Source organism: Ceratocystis lukuohia (genome assembly GCF_044167205.1).
Source record: "Ceratocystis lukuohia strain C4212 chromosome Unknown Supercontig1_pilon, whole genome shotgun sequence".
Taxonomy (NCBI): Eukaryota; Fungi; Ascomycota; class Sordariomycetes; order Microascales; family Ceratocystidaceae; genus Ceratocystis; species Ceratocystis lukuohia.
The window spans coordinates 4,688,984-4,709,269 of NW_027263520.1; the positions used below are offsets into that span (position 1 = coordinate 4,688,984).

General features: G+C 50.2%; 7 protein-coding genes across 7 annotated transcripts; 4 read left to right on the forward strand and 3 right to left on the reverse strand.

Annotated features, from left to right (window-relative positions):
• Positions 1-228: 228 nt before the first annotated feature.
• On the forward strand, positions 229-2,188 carry HOO65_011158 (GTPase-activating protein gyp1; the record flags this gene model as incomplete). The annotated part of the gene is made up of 4 exons (XM_071005599.1): positions 229-248; positions 489-880; positions 966-1,840; positions 1,928-2,188. 4 exons carry the CDS (start codon positions 229-231, stop codon positions 2,186-2,188), a joined length of 1,548 nt encoding a protein of 515 aa, XP_070862980.1.
• Positions 2,189-2,958: 770 nt separating this feature from the next.
• Positions 2,959-4,596, forward strand: HOO65_011159 (NASP-related protein sim3; the record flags this gene model as incomplete). The annotated part of the gene is made up of 2 exons (XM_071005722.1): positions 2,959-4,173; positions 4,267-4,596. The coding sequence occupies 2 exons, from the start codon at positions 2,959-2,961 to the stop codon at positions 4,594-4,596; spliced, it is 1,545 nt and encodes a 514-aa protein (XP_070862981.1).
• A 382-nt stretch (positions 4,597-4,978) lies between these two features.
• Positions 4,979-7,192, reverse strand: HOO65_011160 (U3 small nucleolar ribonucleoprotein mpp10; the record flags this gene model as incomplete). The annotated part of the gene is made up of 1 exon (XM_070999895.1): positions 4,979-7,192. One exon carries the CDS (start codon positions 7,190-7,192, stop codon positions 4,979-4,981), a length of 2,214 nt encoding a protein of 737 aa, XP_070862982.1.
• A 3,092-nt stretch (positions 7,193-10,284) lies between these two features.
• Positions 10,285-13,618, forward strand: HOO65_011161 (5'-AMP-activated protein kinase subunit beta-2; the record flags this gene model as incomplete). Its single annotated transcript, XM_071005347.1, has 3 exons — positions 10,285-10,307; positions 10,735-10,870; positions 11,408-13,618. The coding sequence occupies 3 exons, from the start codon at positions 10,285-10,287 to the stop codon at positions 13,616-13,618; spliced, it is 2,370 nt and encodes a 789-aa protein (XP_070862983.1).
• Positions 13,619-14,268: 650 nt separating this feature from the next.
• HOO65_011162 (putative RING finger protein P8B7.23) lies at positions 14,269-16,311 on the reverse strand (the record flags this gene model as incomplete). Its single annotated transcript, XM_070999896.1, has 1 exon — positions 14,269-16,311. One exon carries the CDS (start codon positions 16,309-16,311, stop codon positions 14,269-14,271), a length of 2,043 nt encoding a protein of 680 aa, XP_070862984.1.
• Positions 16,312-16,935: 624 nt separating this feature from the next.
• HOO65_011163 (Gamma-glutamyltranspeptidase small chain) lies at positions 16,936-18,972 on the forward strand (the record flags this gene model as incomplete). Its single annotated transcript, XM_071005577.1, has 4 exons — positions 16,936-17,100; positions 17,162-17,180; positions 17,251-17,582; positions 17,674-18,972. 4 exons carry the CDS (start codon positions 16,936-16,938, stop codon positions 18,970-18,972), a joined length of 1,815 nt encoding a protein of 604 aa, XP_070862985.1.
• A 183-nt stretch (positions 18,973-19,155) lies between these two features.
• HOO65_011164 (Monothiol glutaredoxin-5 mitochondrial) lies at positions 19,156-19,889 on the reverse strand (the record flags this gene model as incomplete). Its single annotated transcript, XM_071006142.1, has 3 exons — positions 19,156-19,325; positions 19,443-19,722; positions 19,866-19,889. 3 exons carry the CDS (start codon positions 19,887-19,889, stop codon positions 19,156-19,158), a joined length of 474 nt encoding a protein of 157 aa, XP_070862986.1.
• Positions 19,890-20,286: the final 397 nt, after the last annotated feature.

Sequence of the window (20,286 nt, forward strand, 5' to 3'; positions counted from 1 at the left end):
AGGCCCTCTAGCCCCGCCTACGAAAGAGCAAAAGATCGGATAAGCGAAAGGACAGGCTTATTATCCCTTGCTACCTGATCCGACTAAAAGCATGCTTGGAAGTATTGCCTACTGACATTTTCCTCCTGGTCGTCCTCCAGTACACCGGCTTCGGCCTTTTGGAAGCCGCCGAAACGCACAGTTCACGAGCCTGGAAAGGTCATTGGTGCTGCGTATTCACACGCCGACATGCTTAAATTTGATCAGCTGTCAGTTACTATCCTGTCTTGTTTGCTTTCTGCCCTTTGGCCATTTAGAATGCTAAAAAACGTCTTCCCCTAAGGCCTCCCTCCCCCCCTCCCCTAGTCAAATCATGTCATGTCATGCTGTGCCTCATATACTAACTATCACTCCTCCTTGTCTATCCATCATTGCAGAAATCTGTCTAGTTCTTCAACGCCCCCGCCAAAAACTCCAACACATTCAAATCCTATCTCACGCGTACAAAGCAACGAACAGTCGCCACGGCCCCGGCGATCTGATGGCTCCAAGACCCCGCCCTACAAAAATTACATTAACTTTTTATCCACCACCAACGACGACTGGAAGGCAGACGCCGATGATATTGTCGGTTATGATGATGATGATGGTGACGATTTTGGCCTTCCCAGCCTATCAAGTATGCAGCGTCGCTCGCGACGAGAAGCTCAAGATAAACAATCAGGCCTACCTCATGCAGCGTCTACTGGTGTTATTAGCACAAACAGCCTGGAAGGCCCTCGCAGTCGGCGATTCTCTGATAGTGCAGATATTGCCATAGAACGGCCCAGTGTGACATATCCTATGCCAAAGAAGACCGAGGGGAAGATTCTACGGCCACAGTACAAGGAGATTGTGCGAGGTGAGTCTTTTTTCTCCTAGACTGACCCCAAGGATAAGGACCCTATGTCTTGAACAGCCCAATAACTAATTGCCTTCTTCTTCAGACCCCGCCAACGCTCTACACCTCATAAACTATCCCGCAATCCCTGGTGATGCCACCCCCAAGGAACTCGAAACACACAATTCTCGAATTACGCGCATCAACAAATTCAAAAAACTACTCCAAGCTACATCCATTCCACTAGGAGAACTACGGCAGCTGGCCTGGTCGGGCGTACCTGAAGAAGTACGAGCCATGACATGGCAGCTTTTACTTGGTTACTTGCCTACCAATGGGGAGCGTCGCGTAGCAACACTAGAGCGGAAGAGGAAGGAATATCTCGACGGTGTCAAACAAGCCTTTGACCGCGGCTCCCAGATGATGACGAGCACGACCGGGCCGGGCCGGGCTCGTGGACTTGATGAAGCTATCTGGCACCAGATTAGCATAGATGTGCCTCGCACCAACCCACACATTGAACTCTATAGCTACGATGCGACAAAGCGAGCACTAGAGCGTATTTTGTATGTCTGGGCAGTGCGCCACCCAGCTAGCGGTTACGTACAGGGAATCAATGACTTGGTAACGCCCTTCTTCGAGGTGTTCTTGGGGGTCTATATCGGTGATCCCGACATCGAGAGTGGCATGGACCCTGGGCAGCTTCCCAAGCCTGTACTAGATGCTGTTGAGGCCGACTCGTTCTGGTGCTTGACGAAGCTACTAGACGGCATCCAGGACCACTATATTGTCGCGCAACCAGGAATACAGCGACAGGTGGCAGCACTACGCGATCTGACGGCCCGCATCGACAAGGGACTTTCGCGGCATCTCGAGTCGGAGCACGTGGAATTTATCCAGTTCAGCTTCAGGTGGATGAATTGTTTGTTGATGCGTGAGATAAGCGTGAAGAATACTATTCGCATGTGGGACACATACTTGGTGAGTTTGCTAGTAAAAACAGCTGCTGAACGACAAAAACACCGGAGCAACTGCTAACTTTCTCCCCTCCCATTTTTTGTTTCTTAGGCTGAAGAGCAAGGCTTCTCCGAGTTCCATCTCTATGTATGTGCTGCCTTTCTAGTGAAATGGTCGGAGAAATTGCAGAAGATGGACTTCCAGGAAATCATGATGTTCCTGCAGAGTCTCCCTACAAAGAACTGGACCGAGAAAGATATTGAAATGCTGCTTAGTGAAGCCTTTATATGGCAAAGCCTATTTAAGGGCTCGGCAGCTCATTTGCGTGGGGCAGCAACCCCGCAGAATCCGGGCATGGCGTTACAATTATGAGGCAAGAACGGAAACAAGGGTCCGTTATCTACATTTGTCCATTCAAGCCCGTCTCTCGACATATATAGCCCTCACACTCGGCTGTCGCCTTACGCTAGCTCTCCTGCTATTGTCCGGCATTCTCATATGGTGTAGTTGTTAGTGAAATACAACAGCAAGCTAGCAGTATTATTGGGCGAGGTGTAGTAGTTAGCATGCAACGCACAATAGCATGACCTCGCCTTTCCGTTCCTGATACTAGAACGGGGGATTTATTACTGCCAGTTGCAAGTCACGGCGTTGTCTCATATAGTAAAACCAAGCCTAGTCCAGTACGGGGAAAGTGGTTGTCGAGTCACGGGTAGTAAAAACTGTCAGAAGCGTTGGATTGCCACCCCCAAAATGCGCAACAGAACAGTGCGAGTAGTATGAGTAGCTAGATGCACTATATACTACACGCTAGAGCCTACGTCCATGCCAGAACCCATGTACCAACCCTTATTCAGACGCGCCTTGCGCTGCGGACGCAAAAAGGCAACAAGTTAGCTGTTGTTTTTTCCTCGATTGTTAAAATACACTCTGGTCTCCTCTCGTACCTTGGTATTTTAGTGAGATTCAAGGAAGGAACCAGAAAAACTTTCACTTTTGTTCATTTCATTTTGTTTTTTTTAAATTTTCCCATCTTTTTTTAGGTTCTTCACAACTAACTACTACCCATCGCTGCTTTGATCTGTTGTTGTTTTGATTTCCTTCTTGAACGTCGCTTAGCAACCAACCAAAAATCTTTAATCATGGCCGATCAGCCCGCTGCTGCTGCTGCTGCCGCTGCCGCTGCCGCTGCCGTTACCACTCCCGAGCTTGCTGCTGCTACTGAGCCTCCTCAAGACACCAACGCTACAGTGGAACCATCTACTCCCACCCCGATCGCCGAGGCGCTAACCACTCTCGACTCTGAAGATAACGATCCCCTTTCGCAAAAGGTTACCTTGGCTGACCTTTGTGCTAAGGGAACCGCGCTGTATGCTCAAAAGAACTACGAAGAAGCGGCCGAGCAATATGGAAAGGCGGCCGAGCTACAGGCCGAGCAGAACGGCGAGATGAATCCTGAAAATGCCGATATTTTGTTCCTATACGGTCGTTGTGTTTTCCGTCTTGGTCAGGAGCGGAGTGACGTGCTAGGTGGAAAGGCGCCGGAAAAGAAGACACAGTCACAGCAAAAGACGCCCAAGGCGAATGGCGCGGCGGGCTCGTCCACTCTCGCCTCAGCACCGCCCCCAGAGCAGCCGTTGGGTGCCATGTCGAAGGAGTCACAAGAGCTACTAGACTCCAAGAAGCCCTTGTTTCAGTTCACCGGCGACGAAAACTTTGAAGACTCAGACGCAGACGAAGATGACGCCAGTGGCGACGACGGGGAAGGCGATGATAGTGGCGAGGATGACGATCTGGCCGTAGCCTTTGAAGTGCTTGACCTAGCACGTTTGTTGTTCGACAAGAAGCTTAAACAGGTTGAAGAGCAAGAAGTTACTGAAGATGAGAGTAAAGCGGTAGACACCGCCGCACGTAGAGAGGACTCGGCATTTGTACGTCACATCAAAGAGCGCTTGGCTGATGTCCACGACCTGCTTGGCGAGATATCACTCGAGAACGAGCGCTACACCAATGCCATCACTGACGCGCGCGAGTCACTTCGTTACAAGATGCAACTTTACCCAGAGGACTCGGAAATAATTGCCGAGGCTCACTTTAAGCTATCGCTGGCGCTGGAGTTTGCCTCGATTACGACTACAGCTGGCGAAGATGACGGCAAGACTGAGGGCACACAGCAGATCGATCAGGTGCTGCGTGATGAGGCAGTCCGAGAACTTGAAGCCGCGCTAAAGAGCACGAAGCTCAAGCTGCAAGCGAAGGAGGTTGATTTGGCGACTATGGCGTCACCAGAGGAAAATGAGGTGACGCGCGCACAAATTGCAGATGTGCAGGACATAATTGCCGACATGGAACAACGGGTAAGTGCTTGTTATTTACTTTTTTTACCTACTTACACTATACTACGTATCTGCGTTTGTTCAGATGTGGCTAACCATTTTCTCGCGGCCTAGCTTATTGACCTCCGCGGCCCCCCCGTCGATCTCAACACTGCCCTAGCCTCCAACCCTCTCGGCGGTGTTCTGGGCGCTGCTATGGGTGCATCAGCCGCTGAGACACAGGCACGGATTGAAGAGGCGAAGAAGACGGCACGTGATGTGTCTGGGCTTGTACGCAAAAAGGGAAAGCCCGAAGTGGAGACTACTTCGGCACCAGCGGTGTCCGCACCAGCGACAGAAGCTCCAGTAGTGGGAAGTAAGCGTAAGGCTGAAGAGGACTTGCTAGCGGAACCGAAGGAGGAAAAGAGAGCACGCACAGAGGAGCCAGCAGAAGAGGATTCGTGAGGTGATGAGAAGGAGTGATATTTCTATTTTTTCTACTAACAAAGCGGAATGGAAGGCGGGGCTGACTATGTTATGTATGGACGTGACTACGCAATAGAACGAACAAGACACATGTGAGAAGAAAAAGAAATGAAAGTGTGTCTTGATGCGAAAAAGAAAAAGATGTCAAACACTAACTCCTAAAAGCCCTAAAAAGAAAAACAAAATAAATGAAAGGGGATGATGAGTCGCGATAACAAGAACCATCCATCACAAGAAAGCGGCAAAGAAATAAGAACATCGGTATACAGCCCTCAGACACATATGCCAGGCAACCCCCCCCCCCCATATTTGACCTTCCCCCCTTTCCCTCCCCCCACGCATACGCATCCTCAGTCTAGATCTACAGCTTGTAGTTCCCTGATGACATTGTCTTATCGGCCTTGATCTTATTTCCATCCACATCGACCACCTCACCCTTGCGATTGACTACCTTGACACCGCCCTTGCGCAGGCCCTCTATAGTGTCTTTCTGCATCTTAGCCTTCTTGGACAGTCGTGCATCAGGATCCGATGCATCCTTAGCCATGCGCTCCTTATCACGGCGACGCATACGTTGGCGCTCATCCCGTGAAAGTTCTTGGCGAGCCAATGGCAGCCCGCTACGTGTGACCAGCTCTCCCTTGGCTGCCGTGGCCGCACTAGTCTTGTAGAGCTCTTGTGGCGCAATGGCGGAATCGTTCGTGACACCCTGTGCAGTGGTAGGCATAGCATCCTCCATAGCCACGGTAGCCACGTCAGAGACAACAGTCAGTGATGGCTCGGCTGGCTTGGGCTTGTAGTGCCAGCTGCTCAATGCATCGAGTTTGGCGCACACACTCTTCCACATGGCCTCGACTTCGCGTTCTTCCCGCTGAGTTTTCTCGTCTGACTGGCTGATGTAGCTGTCGGGATTGGCATTCTTGATATGCTCCTCCTCGTAAATCTCTGCTAGACCCTTCTTGCTCTTGGTGTCGTCAATCTCCACTAGTCCACGACGCGTGTCGGCTACGGCAGTATCTGGTCTGCGACGAACAACCTCGTCAAACTCGCGCGCTAGAATTCGGCGCTTGATCATGTCTTCGATACCCTCAGTGACCTCGGGAGTGATCATCGGTACTGGCTTACCGGCATACTCAAAGTCTAGGTCTTCTTCGAGCAACGAGTTGGCTGGGCGATCAGCTGCCGCTGCCTCACCAGATAGAGTCCATTGGCGCTTTTCAACAGCAGCAGCCTCAAGCTTGCGGATCTCCTCGGCCAGCTTAGCTTGTCTACGCTCGTGGGCGGAGCGACGCGACTTGGGGTCGCCAGCCGAGGCATCTGACAGGTCATCTTCATTGGCCGAATCCTCAGACATGTCGTCAAACAGGTCGCGGCGCACGTCATTCATAGCCCGGTCGACGTCAACATCTTCAATCTTCTTGGGCTGCTTACGGGGCTTGGAAGCGCCAGCTTGACTTTTTCTTTTAGGCGGCGGGGCAAAATAGTCCTTAAAGTATATGTTGTTGGCATTGAATTCGTTGTCCGGTTCCTCGGCGTCTTCCTGATCTGACAGGCCGTCTTCGCTGGCGCCGTCAGGGGCAAACAGATCGACGTTGCCAAAAGTTGGGCCATTCTCTTCGTCGTCCTCCGCATCGCTGTCGTCATCATTCATTTCGGCATCATCGCCAGACTTGGATTTGGAGTTTGATGGCTTTGACATGGGATCGGCACTCCAGTCAATTTCCTCTTCGTCACTGACATGGTCAGTGTAGGGGTCACCCTTGGCATCTTGCTCCTCAAGCCATTGCGACTGTCGGTTGAATTCGTCAATGTCAAAGAAACCGTCATTAAGGCCAAACGGGTCTTCGGTATAAGAACCGCCATCGTCCTCGCTCTCGTTCTCGCTCCCTTCCTCACTATCCTGGCCTCCGAGCTGCTCGATATCTTGATCTTCAGTAGCATCTTGCTCGTTGTCATCGTCATCGAGGCCGGTAAACTCGGTCTCATCGTATTCTCCTTCGTTTTCGGATTCATCTTCATCATCCTCGTCCTCGTCCTCGTCATCCCCGTTGCTGTCAGAATAATCATCTGAATTAGAGCCTAGTTCCTCAGCTTCAGAGCCGCTGCCATTATTAGAAGAGGAGATAATCTCTTTCTTCTCTTCCAACTCGCGAATGACATCCTGGGAATACGCCAGGGAGCTCGATATTATCTTGTGGGCTTGCTGCCAGATCTGCGAAGTCTCAAGGCCATCAACGTGAACCTTGCGCAACTTGAGCACCTCGCCCTTAGCAACAGGGGCATCGGACCGCTTTCGCTTCTTGTTGAGCTCACGCACATATGCAAGCTGCTCGTCGCTGACCTTGCCGGCAAAGTCATCCAGTGTCAGTTTGACAAAGTTTAGTGACGCTGTGGCGATATCTGATGTAGGCCGGAGGAAGGTATGGCGGTTGTCGCGTTGGAGAGACTCCAAAAAGTCACTGTATGGGCTTGACGAGCCGGTAGTGGCCATAGCGGATGTAGTGGTGGTAGTCGCAGGGAGCGTCAGTGTTTGCGAAGTGGAAGTGAGTGAAGAATCAATACTGCCGTCGGCCATTGTATCGGGCAACGCAGGGGATAAATCAGGAAGATAGCAAGCCAGAGAGAGGAAAGAGGCCGGCTGTGACTATGGGGGCCAAGGCAAAAGGTGGCTCAGAAACGAGAGACAAGTCCAGTGAAGTTCCGCGCCTTACCAAGCTCGAACTTTTTTTTTTCTGCCGTGATTTTCTGCCATGAAAATTTGAGGGGCCTGGCCTTGAACCGTAGCATATGTGGCTGATGACCGCTTGTGTGTGGCGTCAATGTGTGGCGACAAAAGGCGGTGAAGTCTTCGGGTTATCAACCCTTATTGAAATGATGAAATTCTGAGAATTATGGCAATAGTACCATCTTCATCAAAGCACATGTGCACCCAGCAAGCCACAGTTTGGTTGGTACAAATGGAATATCGACCCTGCTGTTGATTTATTGATGAAGGTCTAACTCACTGCCTGACCTTATTCAAAATAAAAACACCGCACAGATCTACAACAGAGGCGAGCGGGTCAGCGCTGAAAGATAGCTTTACCAACGCAAAGACAAGGAAAAAAAGAATGTGTCATCTGAGTAGAAAGTGGCGATGACGATGAATGTTTTGGGTGAAGGATTGCTAGGCTTTAAACAGGGCGGGTAGCAAATATCGTGAAGTGGAGAGATGGAAGAGGGGGAGGGCGTATAGGCATGACATGGGCTGGCAGGGAAGAGAAATTTTAAAGCTATGACTGTAATTGCTTAGACGAGAAGGTATGAGACGGGCACTGGTAATTGTTGGGGGGGGGGGGGGGGGGCTGCTCTCAGCTATCAATTTACAAGTGTAGTAACTACAAGAACAACAAGAACGTCCATCTACCAGGAGCTTCTTGGTTTGACTGCTTTATGCTTTAATCGTCACATGCCGTAACAATTTTTGGGCCCCTGTCATAATTTTCCTTTCCGCCTTTGCAAGGTTACATTGTAGGCAGAAAAAATAAGAAAAAAGGGAAGGAGGATAAAAAGGAATAAAATAGTTACCTAGAGAGACGGCGGTGAGAGGCTCACAACGAGGCCGAAATATGAAATATATGGAATCAAGTAGGAAGCTATAGAGAAAAATAGAAACAGGCCCTCTCCCTCATTCTTGCAATGACGTCTTGGTATTGCCTTGTCCTAACTAGGTGAAGGAGGAGAGGGGAGGGGAAGCACAGACGAGCGAGAACTGTTGCGGAAGGCTGAACTAGAGTAGCAAGTCATCCTTTCGCTGGCGAGTAGCCAAATGTTTCCTAGCATCTTGTGCAAAAAATAGACGTGCCTCACGTCTAGGCTCATCAGGTTAGTATTATAGGGCAACTGTGGAAGAGAAGGCTGGGAATTAATCGCTAAACTGTAGGAAGGTATAGTTGCAAGGAGAGGTACAAAGGTACTTCTACTCTTGACTTATCGTTTTGGTCGTCAAGGTGGATGGGATGGGATGGCTGCTCTGTTTTATATGGGTCCCACATTGGCGATTGATGCTGAAAGTGGGCATGGATGCTACCTTTGCTGTTTGCTTTTTTGCTGCTCCTTGCCTTTGTTGGATGGCTGTTTGCTTTATGTGTGGGGGGATTTGTTCGGAAGTAAGTATAAGTAGCAAATACAAACAACAGGTGCGAGTAGTAATCGCCAGCACGAGTACAGGTACAAGTACAAGTACCACAGCATCTCACCCGACTTGGTCATCTACACCAAGCTGTTTGTGTCATGTATCTGTCTGTCGGTGTAATCTGTATGTAATATGCAGTCACACCAACAGCTCGCTTGCACCTATGGCCTTCTGTCTGGCTTAGCTTTGTGTATGGGCTGACAAAAGATAACAAAACAACAGCAAAGGCAGCACCAACACGGTTTATGGTTGATAGGTGTAATTCCCGCCCGTTGAGAGCCAAGCTTGTTTCTGCATGCTTGGGATTAAAACAAGTCCTCCGGCCGCTATATTGACGTATTAAATTAGGCCTTGGGCGAAAGGACGAAGAGGATTTTTTGTTCAGGTCAGTAAATAGAGATGGCTGGTGTTGCATGGCGAAGATGAATGGGTGAAGCTGACTTGGGGGGGGGTCTTTGTCTTTCTTCTGCCATCCAATGCGGGCAATTAATACTTGCATTGGCAGAGAGGGCCCTTGAGAGTTTAGGACCCTCTCAAGACTGCTCAGCCCACTGATGCTTGTAGCGCTCTCAGGGCTTACAGGGCATATATGGAATGCTTCTGGTTTAAAATAAATCAATAGCCACCCCCGTGACCTGGTTGAGCCCCTCTGTGTTACACTGAAGCTGGGACAAGGACCCCTCCATCTCTTGTAAACTACTTGTAGTCTCAAGTACTGGTGATGTACTGTTAGTGATTTATAGAACGCCCGCTGAAAGCAAGTTCCTGTTTGGCACAGGCTGGCAATAGCCTACTAAAGACGGATGTGGTCTCCAGAATCATGGCTAGTAGTTTCCTAAATGTGTGTTTGCAGCTTCCTGTCTGGTGAAGAAAAAGTTTCTGCCCGTTTTATCGTCCATGCCTCTTCCCACCTCTTTTGTTCCCTTCCCTTTTTCTTTTCCTATTCCTCTCTTCTTTACTCTTTATCTCTCAGTTTGTTGCTCTCTTTGCCTTCTTGTCAACCCCGTCCCATCAATTCTTTGCCTGCCTTTTTCTTTTTTGAAAAAGGTTAGATCACGCTCAAGTCCTGGCCCAGCTTGATAGATGCGATAACGTCTTATTCCAATCTTATCTTGAATTTTTCCTGGCCACAACTTGTTTGGTTCCTTTTTACTGGTTGGCTAGTGAAAGAACAAGTGCCTTCCTTCCCTCTCTTACTTCATTTCATTGCTACGGCCTTGCTAATAATTTTTTTCTGCCGCCTTTTTTTTTTTTTACTTTTCCCAACCGTTTTTCTTCCTTTTTTCCCCTTCTTCTTCCGTCTTTTCCTGTGTTGTCGACAACCCACGAAAAGAATCTTTATTAAAATTCAAGTTTCCCTGAATTTTATTTCTCTGTCGCTTTCCAGACATCTCCGCTCAATCCGTGGATACCGACATTACTAGCTTTTAGAGCCTTTCTCTCGACTTCCGAATCGTCTACATAATACCCCTCACAGCGGACGCTCTGGAATCATGGGCGCTCACAAGTTTACCTGGTGTGTTTTCTTTCGTTCTTTCATTCTTTTCCGCACTTGCCTGATTGCTTGATATTGGGAAATGAAGATGACTCGACGTGGCTGTTCCTGTCTTGTCTTGCTTGCCGCTCTTTATTTCTTTGTCAGCTGGATTGACTCCCATGAGATCATGGCGGGGTCTTGACTGGCTTTTTGCCTGCCTGTGTCTTCAAGTTGAAGCCAAGACGAAATCTTAATAGCACCCCTCTGTCCTGTGCTTTCTCTATATCCTTTTATATCTATCTACTGATATCGCCGCGCTCTTTTGTTTCTATGCTCGTCGTGGTCTTGTCCTGTTGGCTGCATAAAACCCATTGCTCGTGCTATTTATCAACAAATCTACTGCAATCTGTGCTTGTTGCCTGTTTACTCAGAGTCTCACAAGAGTCTAACCGCCCTTTTATTATAGGTCTCAGCCTGCCACTGAGGTCATCGTATCGGGAACCTTTGACGACTGGAGTAAGACTGAAAAGCTGGAAAAGGTCGACAATGTTTTCGAAAAGACTGTGACTCTGCCCGACAACGAGGAAAAGATTCTTTACAAGGTATGCTGATAACTCCATTTCACACTCCTATCCCTTTCTCCCTTGTTTTTTTGCAATCAGAATTCCCTTTCGCTGCGACAATTTTTTTTCTCTATCACCTGCATCGTCTTGCATCAGACGTCATGCCATGTCGCAACCAACCGCTATCTCCAAGTTTTGTCTTATCGATCACTTGTCGCCACAACCACCCTGTTTCTATTTGATTTTGATTCATCCACCCCTGCCCGCCTGGAGACAAGGACAAGAACCAGGGGACTGCAGAAAGTACGACATAGTGCATCCTACCAAGTTCGCCCACCCAACCGGCCAATATTTCACGTCCAACAAGCCTTTTTTCTTTTTACATCTGTGATATAGTTGGATTTGTCCATCTTATTTGGCATGGCATGGCGTCTTTTTTCCTGAATGGAATCTCTACATGCATTAGTCTTTTTCTCCCCTTTTTTCATTTTCCTGCTGCGAGTCACTACAAAAATGACACATTTCCATTGTTCATTAGAATGAGATGTTCCTGAATCTAACCACATTCGTTACTAGTTCTTTGTTGATGGAGAATGGGTTCTTGACACCAGCGCTCCTCAAGAGGATGATGGGTCCGGTGCTGTCAACAATGTCTTGAACCTTAGCACTGAAGCCAAGTCTAAAAAGAAGAAGAACAAGAAGAAGAACAAGAAGAAGAAGAATGCCGCTGCTGCTGAGGCAGTTGAAACTACCGAAGATGCAGAGGATGCTGAGGAGGAGACTACCCCTTCAGAGCCCGTCGCTGTTGAGAAATCTGCCACTGAAGCTCCCGCTACTGAGGCTACTTCCGAGTCTGCTCCTGAGGCTGCTCCCGAAGCTGTTCCTGAAGCCGCCCCCGAAGCTGCACCCGAAGCTGCACCCGAAGCTGCTCCTGAAGCTGCTCCCGAAGCCGCTCCTGAAGCCACCCCCGAAGCTGTTCCTGAAGCCGCCCCTGAAGCCGCCCCCGAAGCTGCTCCCGAAGCTGCTCCCGAAGCCGCTCCTGAAGCTGAACCCGAAGCCGCTCCCGAAGCCGCTCCCGAAGCCGCTCCCGAAGCTGCCCCCGAAGCTGCCCCTGAAGCTACCCCCGAAGAACCTACCGAGCCCATTTCTGCCGCCGATGTTGTGATATCATCAGCCGCTCCAATGTCATCAACTGCCGCTCTCGCTGGAGAGGTTCCTCTAGAGAAGGAAGTGCCAACTCCTGCTGAAGAGACCCCTGTTATTGAGGAGGCCAAGTCTGAAGAGACTGTTTCCAAGGAAACCCCTATTGAAGGTACATCCGCTACTGAGGAGACCCCCACCGATGAGGAGGCTAAGCCTGAAGAGACTAAGCCTGAAGAGACTCCCGTGGAGGAGACCATTGTAGAGAAAGAAACGCCTGTTGAAGATACCAAGCCCGAAGAAGTTGAGCTTGAGGAGACCCCGGAGCAAGCTACTACCACCGAAGAAGTTCCCGTTGTAGAAGAGGCCAAGGGTGAGGAAGTCTCTGTTGAGGAGCCTAAGGTTGAAGAGACCCCTGTCGTTGAGGAGGCCAAGACCGAGGAGGCGCCCAGCACCAAAGAAACCACTATTGGAGAAGCTGAGGCTGAGAAGATCTCGACCGAGGAGTCCAAGGATGAGGAGGTTCCTGTTGAGGAGGTTAAGTCTGAAGAGGCTGCCGCCATCGCTGAGGATACTCAGCCTGAAGAGGCTGCCGTCGCTGTTGAGACTCCCATCACTGAGGAGATCAAGCCTGAAGAGGCTGCATCCGAGGAGACCAAGTCTGAGGAGATTCCTGCCATCGAGGAGACCCCCGTTGAAGAGCCTGCTGTTGAGGCTGCTCCGGTTGAAGAGGGAACTGTTTCAGTTGCTCCCCTTCCCGCTACTGAAGGTGCTGTTAACCCCATCGCCGTGTGCGATGACACAGTTCCCGTCCCTGCTACTCAGGAGGAGATCAATGCCAACGTGAAGCTTGACGAGGAATCTTACGAGAAGTCTGATGCTCTTCCTGGTGGCGTTCCTGCTGCTTTTGCTGCCGAGGCTTCTATCGCCGAAGAAGCCTCCGTTGAACCTCCCGTTGAGGAGGCTGATGTTAAGGAGCCTGTTGTCGAAGCAACTCCTGAAGAGGAAACTGTCTCAGTTGCTCCCCTTCCCGCTACTGAAGGTGCTGTTAACCCCATCGCCGTGTGCGATGACACAGTCCCCGTCCCTGCTACTCAGGAGGAGATCAATGCCAACGTGAAGCTTGACGAGGAATCTTACGAGAAGTCTGATGCTCTTCCCGGCGGCGTTTCTGCTGCTTTTGCTGTCGAGGCCCCTGTCCCCGAGGCTGCCTCTGAAGTTGTTGAAGAGCCTGCTGTTGAAGCTACTCCTGAACCTACGGTAGAGGAGATCAAGGTCGCTGAGTCTAAGCCTGTTGAGGCTATTCCCGAGCCTGTGCCCGAAACCACTCCCGAACCTGCTATTGAGGAAGTGAATGCTGCGGTGCCGGAACCCGTTGTTGAGGCTACCCCCGAGCCAGTGGTGGAAGCTACCCCTAAGGCTACCGAAGCTGTCGCAGAGCCTATTGTTGAGGCTACCCCCCAACCTGCTACCGAGGAGACCAAAGCCCCTGCTCCCGTGACTGAAGAGACCCCTGCTGCTCCAGTGGCGGAGGAAGTACCCAAAGCTGAAAAGGAGGCTGCCCCCGAGCCTGCTGCGCCAGTCGAGGAGACGACAGGCAAGAAGAAGCGTTCTAGCTTCTTCAGCAGACTATTTAGCTGGAGATAGTTGGACGAAACAAAGAGTCTGCTGCTATTCGTTAGATATATGTTTTTTCCTTCTTGCTTCTCTTTATTCTTGCTTGATTCTCTACTCTAACCCTCTTCCTCGGTTGCTCGTTGGTTTTTGGAGATTCTTGGGTTTAGTTTGTCTCCTGGTTTCTCCTTTTGTGTGTCCCTCTTTTTTTTTTTTCGTTATTTCTTCCTGTTCTGCTTCGCGCCTCTTGTTCCTTTTTGCTTGATCAATCATACCCAAGTTTGGACACACAGCTACCATTTAACAAGAAAACCTACTAAACATGCCTTGCTTTTGTCTATTTGGTTGATTTAGTGTGTATTGCTTGTTCTACTGCACGTTAGTTGTCTGAACGCATACATGTCCCTCTTATGTCTCCTTTACTTTTTTTGGGAATAATGTTTAGGGATCCCAGAATTAAATAATTGTTTATATATGTTTGTTAAGTAAACAGTATCGAAACGAAAATGCGATATCTTGGCTAACACATATGTGCTATTTTGGTCTTTTTCTTTTCTGATGCTGTTGTAGTATTAATGTCTCGTGAAAAAAATTGCTTCTAGTCTGTCTGTATAGCTTGCTTGCTTGTCTTTTGGTTTCTTATGCTCTTCCCAAAACCCATTCTTTAATGCCTATTTCTACTCTCACATCGCCCGTCGACTCCCCGTGCTCATTAGCGTAATTTTTTGCTTCTGTTTCTTTTTCTTCTTTCCACCTGGTCCGGTGCCCTTGTCGCTGTTTGTCATGATTGCCTCCGTATTCATCCCTAATACCTCATCTGCCGTTTCCCTAGCCTCAGACATCTGTATCTGCTGCAGCTGCAGTGCCAACTCACGGTCCAAAAGATCCTCGTCGCGTAGCCAGCCATCGTCGACCACATCCGCAGTGGCACGGCTGGCCTGATCTCCTGCGACAGCCCGCGTGCCCCAAACCGTTTTAGAGCTGAGTTCCATTGATGATGCTGCGTCGCGGTCGCTAGATTCAGGCTGAGCGAGATGCGACGAGGTAGTAGATACCGGCGGCGAAGTCCCAGGAAGGGGCTGGAAGTCGGCATCAAGATCGACAGGAGTGTCAATCTGGTATGTAGGATCGTCCATGTATGGGTTATATACATGGCCGTACCTGTCGTTGGTGACACTGGCCATTGTGCCGCTGAAGCGCTGCATAGCGGCAGTCTCGCGGCGCTCGGCCTGGACCTTGAGGCGATCTTCTTGGGCAGATTTGTCGGCATTCCGCTTACGGCGGCGGCGAATCTCATCTGCAAATTGAGCAAGAGTATCGGCGGGAATGATGTCGGTCCAATCGCACTCGAGGAAGCTGATCAGGCACCCATGTGGTAGATGATTAAGGTATTTTGCGCGTTTTCGTAGGGCATCATCGACGGCGTGGCCTGTGGAGATGTGTTCGACGCGGGGCAGCAGCGTTGATGGGAACTCGGAGAAATTGCCGTATTTAGTCTTGAGAATTCGGATGTCGAGTGGTGAGAGGTACAAATGAGGCGGTGCCGAGTAGAAGTAAAACTCTGGTGTGTCAGGATGTTGTTTAGACGTGGAGGCCGATTCGTTATCGTCTACTGGGGACGGTAGACCTGCGTCGGGAGGGACAACTAGATCCTGGAGTTTTGTTTTGGACTGCTGTACAGAGTGGATGGCCTTTTGTGTCCACTCATTGTCCTCGCCGTACATCAGCTCGTCGCTCTTTTCCATTTCTTCTAGCGCTATAATCTCCTCGTCATGCTGCTCCTCCATGTACTCAATAGTGCCCTTCATAATGCGCGCATAGTCCAGAACATTGGCGGCAAAGTGCCATGGGATCTCCGTCCCAGTATGGAGGGACTCAGCACTACTGCCTTTTGGCAAAGCTAGAGTGGAATTTGCCGTTCTCGCCATTAGCCGCAAAATGACATCATCGCCGGGCCGTGGCAGGGCAGTCTCCTGGCCTGAATAGAAGCGGACTGGGCGCATGTCGTGTATATACACATGATCGTCACAAATTGGGCACTTTTTCCAGCGCACCTGGCGATTTGGCCGCTTCCTAAGCTCTTCTTCCTCCTCAACTGTCAGGGTGGCCATGTAGCGCATGACACATGGCAGGCAGAAGATGTGGCCACACTTAGCCATTCGTGGTGCTACAGGTTCTGACAAACATACGGGACACGATGACAACTGCGAGATGCCTGATGCAATGACTTGGAACACATGGCCCCATTCAATCTGCACGTCAGCATTAGTGGCTTGCGAGTTGTACGAGCTGACAGGAGACACGATAAAGCGGTAGTTGGCATGGACATAGCGAGCTTTATCGGCAGCATGATAACCAGAGCCAGAGCCCCAGGCGGGCTGGCGTCGGTAAGTACGAGCATAGGCCGTATGGTCATAGTTCAGGCGTGGCGGTGCAGCATAATTGAGAAGGTGAGTAATGGAGGTCTGACCACGGCGGCCGTGGGTATTGCCAAGGGCCTTGATCTCGGCAAAGTAATCCTCATCATAACGATCGCCAGTCGGCCGTCGTGCCGAGCGGTGCTGTCGCCTCATAGCTTGATTTCTACGTGCCGACGGCTGGGCTACAGCGGGGGTTATAGTAGAGCGGTTGGGTACAGGATTGGAAGTAGACGGCCCAGACTGTGGCGGGGGAGGATGCGAAGACACCGAGAGTGTCGGCTTAGTCCCGGCTGGAGTGGAAGTCATGATTCCTAACACTATAATGTAGTTGGCCTCCTTAAATAGCTGCGATGCAGTTAATAGTGGGTTATGAGGCCGTATTCTAAGCCTTGAAGATGCAAGAAAGGCAAGAGGCTCGGCAGAGAAAGCAAAGACTAGACAGAGATTCAAGCCTGGTGAAGAAGCTGAAACACAGCCCGCTATATGGCGGCTGACTAATCAGGGAAAGACTGAAAACAGATGAACTGCGGCCAAGTTCAGCAACTATCTTCGATATCTTTATTCCGATTAGATAAGAGTAAAGAGAAGCAGAAGGAAGAATGTCGTGATAATCCAACTTCATCTCTCGGCTGTCACTCAAGTCGTGGTGGGGCAAAGCTTGCCGAATAGGATAAAGTGCGGGTGAAATATGGAGACAGTCCCGATCAGTGCCTTGGGAGATTGATAACCCTAGAGGAAGCGCTTACCAGGGTCCTCGGCTATGGGTACTGTGAACATTAGGGTTTCGGACCAGCTCGACTTATATAACATAATGAATGCGACCCTGACCTGCTCCTCAACATTTAGCCTGTGATCGTATTTCCCCGCTGCCATTCTCCTCATTTTCCACTTTCATGAAACTACCGAAGCATCAATCCAACATTACCCCTCATGACCTTCGACAGTACACAAACCTCTGCCCAATACAGCGGCGAGACTCTCCACTTCAACAGCAGACGGAGTGTTGTATACAGCGCTAAAGGTATCATTGCATGCACTCAACCTCTAGCAGCCCAATGCGGACTCAAGGTTCTTCAGGCCGGTGGAAATGCAGCAGTGAGTTGACAGCTCTAGATACTGTTGATCCAATGTGACTAACGACAACCCATGGGTACAGGATGCTGCTGTAGCAGTTGGTAATTACATCCATTCTCCGTCACTAACAGCCCGCATGTATGTATATAACTCGTAACTGACATAGTTTAGCTGCTGGCCTCAACATGACCGAGCCGGCATCTACCGGCATTGGTGGTGATATGTTCATGCTGTATTATGATGCAATCACTGGCAAGGTCTCGGCCCTTAATGGCTCCGGCCGATCAGGCGAGAAATATACTCTAGAGAGAACCCGCAGGGACCTAGGTTTGGCTGAGGACACAAACGGACTAGAAAGGATTCCTATGACCAGCGTGCATGCTGTGACGGTTCCCGGAGCGGCTGCAGGATGGGTTGATGCTGTGGAACAGTTTGGCAGTGGCAAAGTTAGCCTGGAGGATATTTTGATGCCTGCCATTGAGCTTGGTGAGAGTGGATTCCCCGTATCTGAGATCTCCTCGAATCTGGCAAGTCCCCTTTCCTTTCACTCTACAAATGGCCCGTCCCTTTTTGACATACTAACACCTGCTACAGTGGGTTAGATCCGAAGAACTCCTGCGCAGAGCTTCGCCTAACTTCGCTGAGATACTTAAGAATGATCCCAAAGGCCCTGGTGGAGTGCGGGCACCCCTCCCTGGCGATCTAATGAAGAATCCGAAGCTCGCCCAGACCTTTCGCACGCTGGGTACCCATGGCAAAAGGGGTTTCTATACTGGCCGCATTGCTGAAGCTATCATCGCGGCCGTTACGGTTCGTGGTGGTCATCTGACACTCGCTGACCTTGAACATCACATGACCACCGCTGCTGCAGCAGAGACAGCTCCACTCTCATTGCGGTTCAGCGGCCAAGGCCTGGGCGCCAAGAACGAAACTATCGATCTATGGGAGCATCCGCCTAATGGCCAAGGCATTGTGGCACTAATGGCACTTGGAATTATACAGGAGCTTGAGAAGCAGGGAAAGATCCCCAAGTGGGCTGCGAGCAATCACAATACCGCGCCGTATCTGCACGTCATAATCGAGTCTCTGCGTCTCGCTTTCTCCGATGGCACCTGGTTTGTTAGCGACCCTGCTACTACTCGTGTACCGACAACCGAGCTCCTTTCGTCCGAGTATCTATCTTCACGGGCGAAACTATTCAAAGCAGAGCGTGCCCTGTCGGCAGAAGAAGTTATACACGGCTTACCAGACACCAGCACGGGCGATTCGCCAGCTTTTAACAGCTGCGATACCGTGTATTTCTGTGTGACTGACAGTGCAGGTAACGCTGCTTCATTCATCAACTCAAACTACGGCAATTTTGGAACAGGCATCGTGCCGGCTGGGTGTGGCTTCGCGCTACAAAACCGAGCAGCAAATTTCTCTCTGAACCAGAACCACCCAAATGTGCTAGCCCCACGCAAGAGGCCGTATCACACCATTATCCCTGGTCTAGTTACACACGCGCGTGATGGTACGCTACACTCGGCCTTTGGAGTCATGGGTGGCTTCATGCAGCCCCAGGGCCAATTGCAGGTACTTCTTGGTCAGATAGTTGGAGGATTAGACCCACAGGCAGCACTGGATGCGCCACGAATCTGTATTGATAGCGGCACACAACGCGCAGATGGAACAGTGAATTGGAGGGTGAGCGTTGAAGATGGAATGCCACAGGAGACCATCGAGGGACTGAAGCGGCTGGGCCATGAAGTTTCGGTGCTTAAGGGCTTCCAGAGAGAGCTGTTCGGTCGAGGACAAATTATTAAACGCATGGTAGATGCGGTTGAAGGGACATGCATCTGGTCTGCTGGGAGTGACCCACGTGGAGATGGCGCTGCGTATCCGATTCTGTAGAATATCGGGAGGGTGAATAGTAGGGCCACTAGTGGTATTGGTACGCAATAAGACACCAAGACTCGAAATATACTGTGGTTAGGAAGCAAAATGCAAATAACAATAATAATAGTAGTAGCAATAGCAATAGCAATAATGTACAGGGGAGCAAGTGATCGAAGAAGCCCAGTAGCCTAATCTGTATTACTCTGTCTTCTCGGCCTCGTCAGCCTCCACAAGCAGGCCATTGTCCTCCAGCATCTTGGCCAGGTCACCGCTCTGGTGCATGGACATGACAATGTCACAGCCACCAACAAACTCCTTGTTGATGTACAACTGGGGGATGGTCGGCCAGTCGGAGTACTCCTTAATGCCTAGAGGGGAGGGGGAAGTATGAGTTAGTATCACAGGCTCACAGACTACGCGGACCACATGGGCTCATTGTGGGCAGCTGATCCAAAGTGCAAGCCCTCTATTTCCCCTCCACTTACCATTGCGCAGCTCCGGATCCTCCAAGACATTGAAGGCGGCAAACTTCTCGGGGTTGACGCCCTGCATGCCCAGCACTTGAATTGTGGCGCGTGAGAATCCGCACTGCGGCAGCTCTGGTGTGCCTTTCATGAACAAGACAACCGGGGCTGAGGCCACCGCCTTGTCAATGGCATGCCGAGTCTCGTCCGATAGCCGGCGGAGTTGCTGGTGCAGACCGAGAGGTGCCAGCACGGCTCCGAAGCGAGGCGCTGTGCGGGGAGCACACGCAGCACGGAGGAACTGCAAAAATCAATATTAGCCAACTTAACCAATATAAGTGAGAGAGTAAATGCGAATGAGTTGGTGTGATATCGGGTTGTCGATTGGGGAGACAAGGAAGAGTCACATATCCAAAGTCATAAGCTATGAGCATGACAACTTACACTTGGGACTAGTTTAGGGACCATTCTGAGACTCATGTAAAAAGAATGTAAAAGGGAAGCTAGGGACGGGTCTTTTGCTATAACAGGTTCAAATCAACGCTTCTACTTATTCTCTTAGACCTTCACAGTTTCGAAAAGCTTCACGAAGCAGGGACCCTGGGCGTTTGTGATGCCAGCTGGCAAAAGCCGGCGGGCAGCCGGCGGGTTTCAAGCTGAAGTCATCAGCTTCGGCTTGCTTTTTATTGGGTCTTTTTGGAGTAATTACTTTTCCTAGTCTTTACCAGCAAAATGAGCTGGTCCAATCAGAGGATAGTGCTCATGAATAGCCATGTTGAATAGTCTCCAGTTCACGATAACCTCTTGGGCCTCCAAACCAGACCTGAATTTAGTAAATGAAATGTAAGCCGTGATTTTGCAGCAA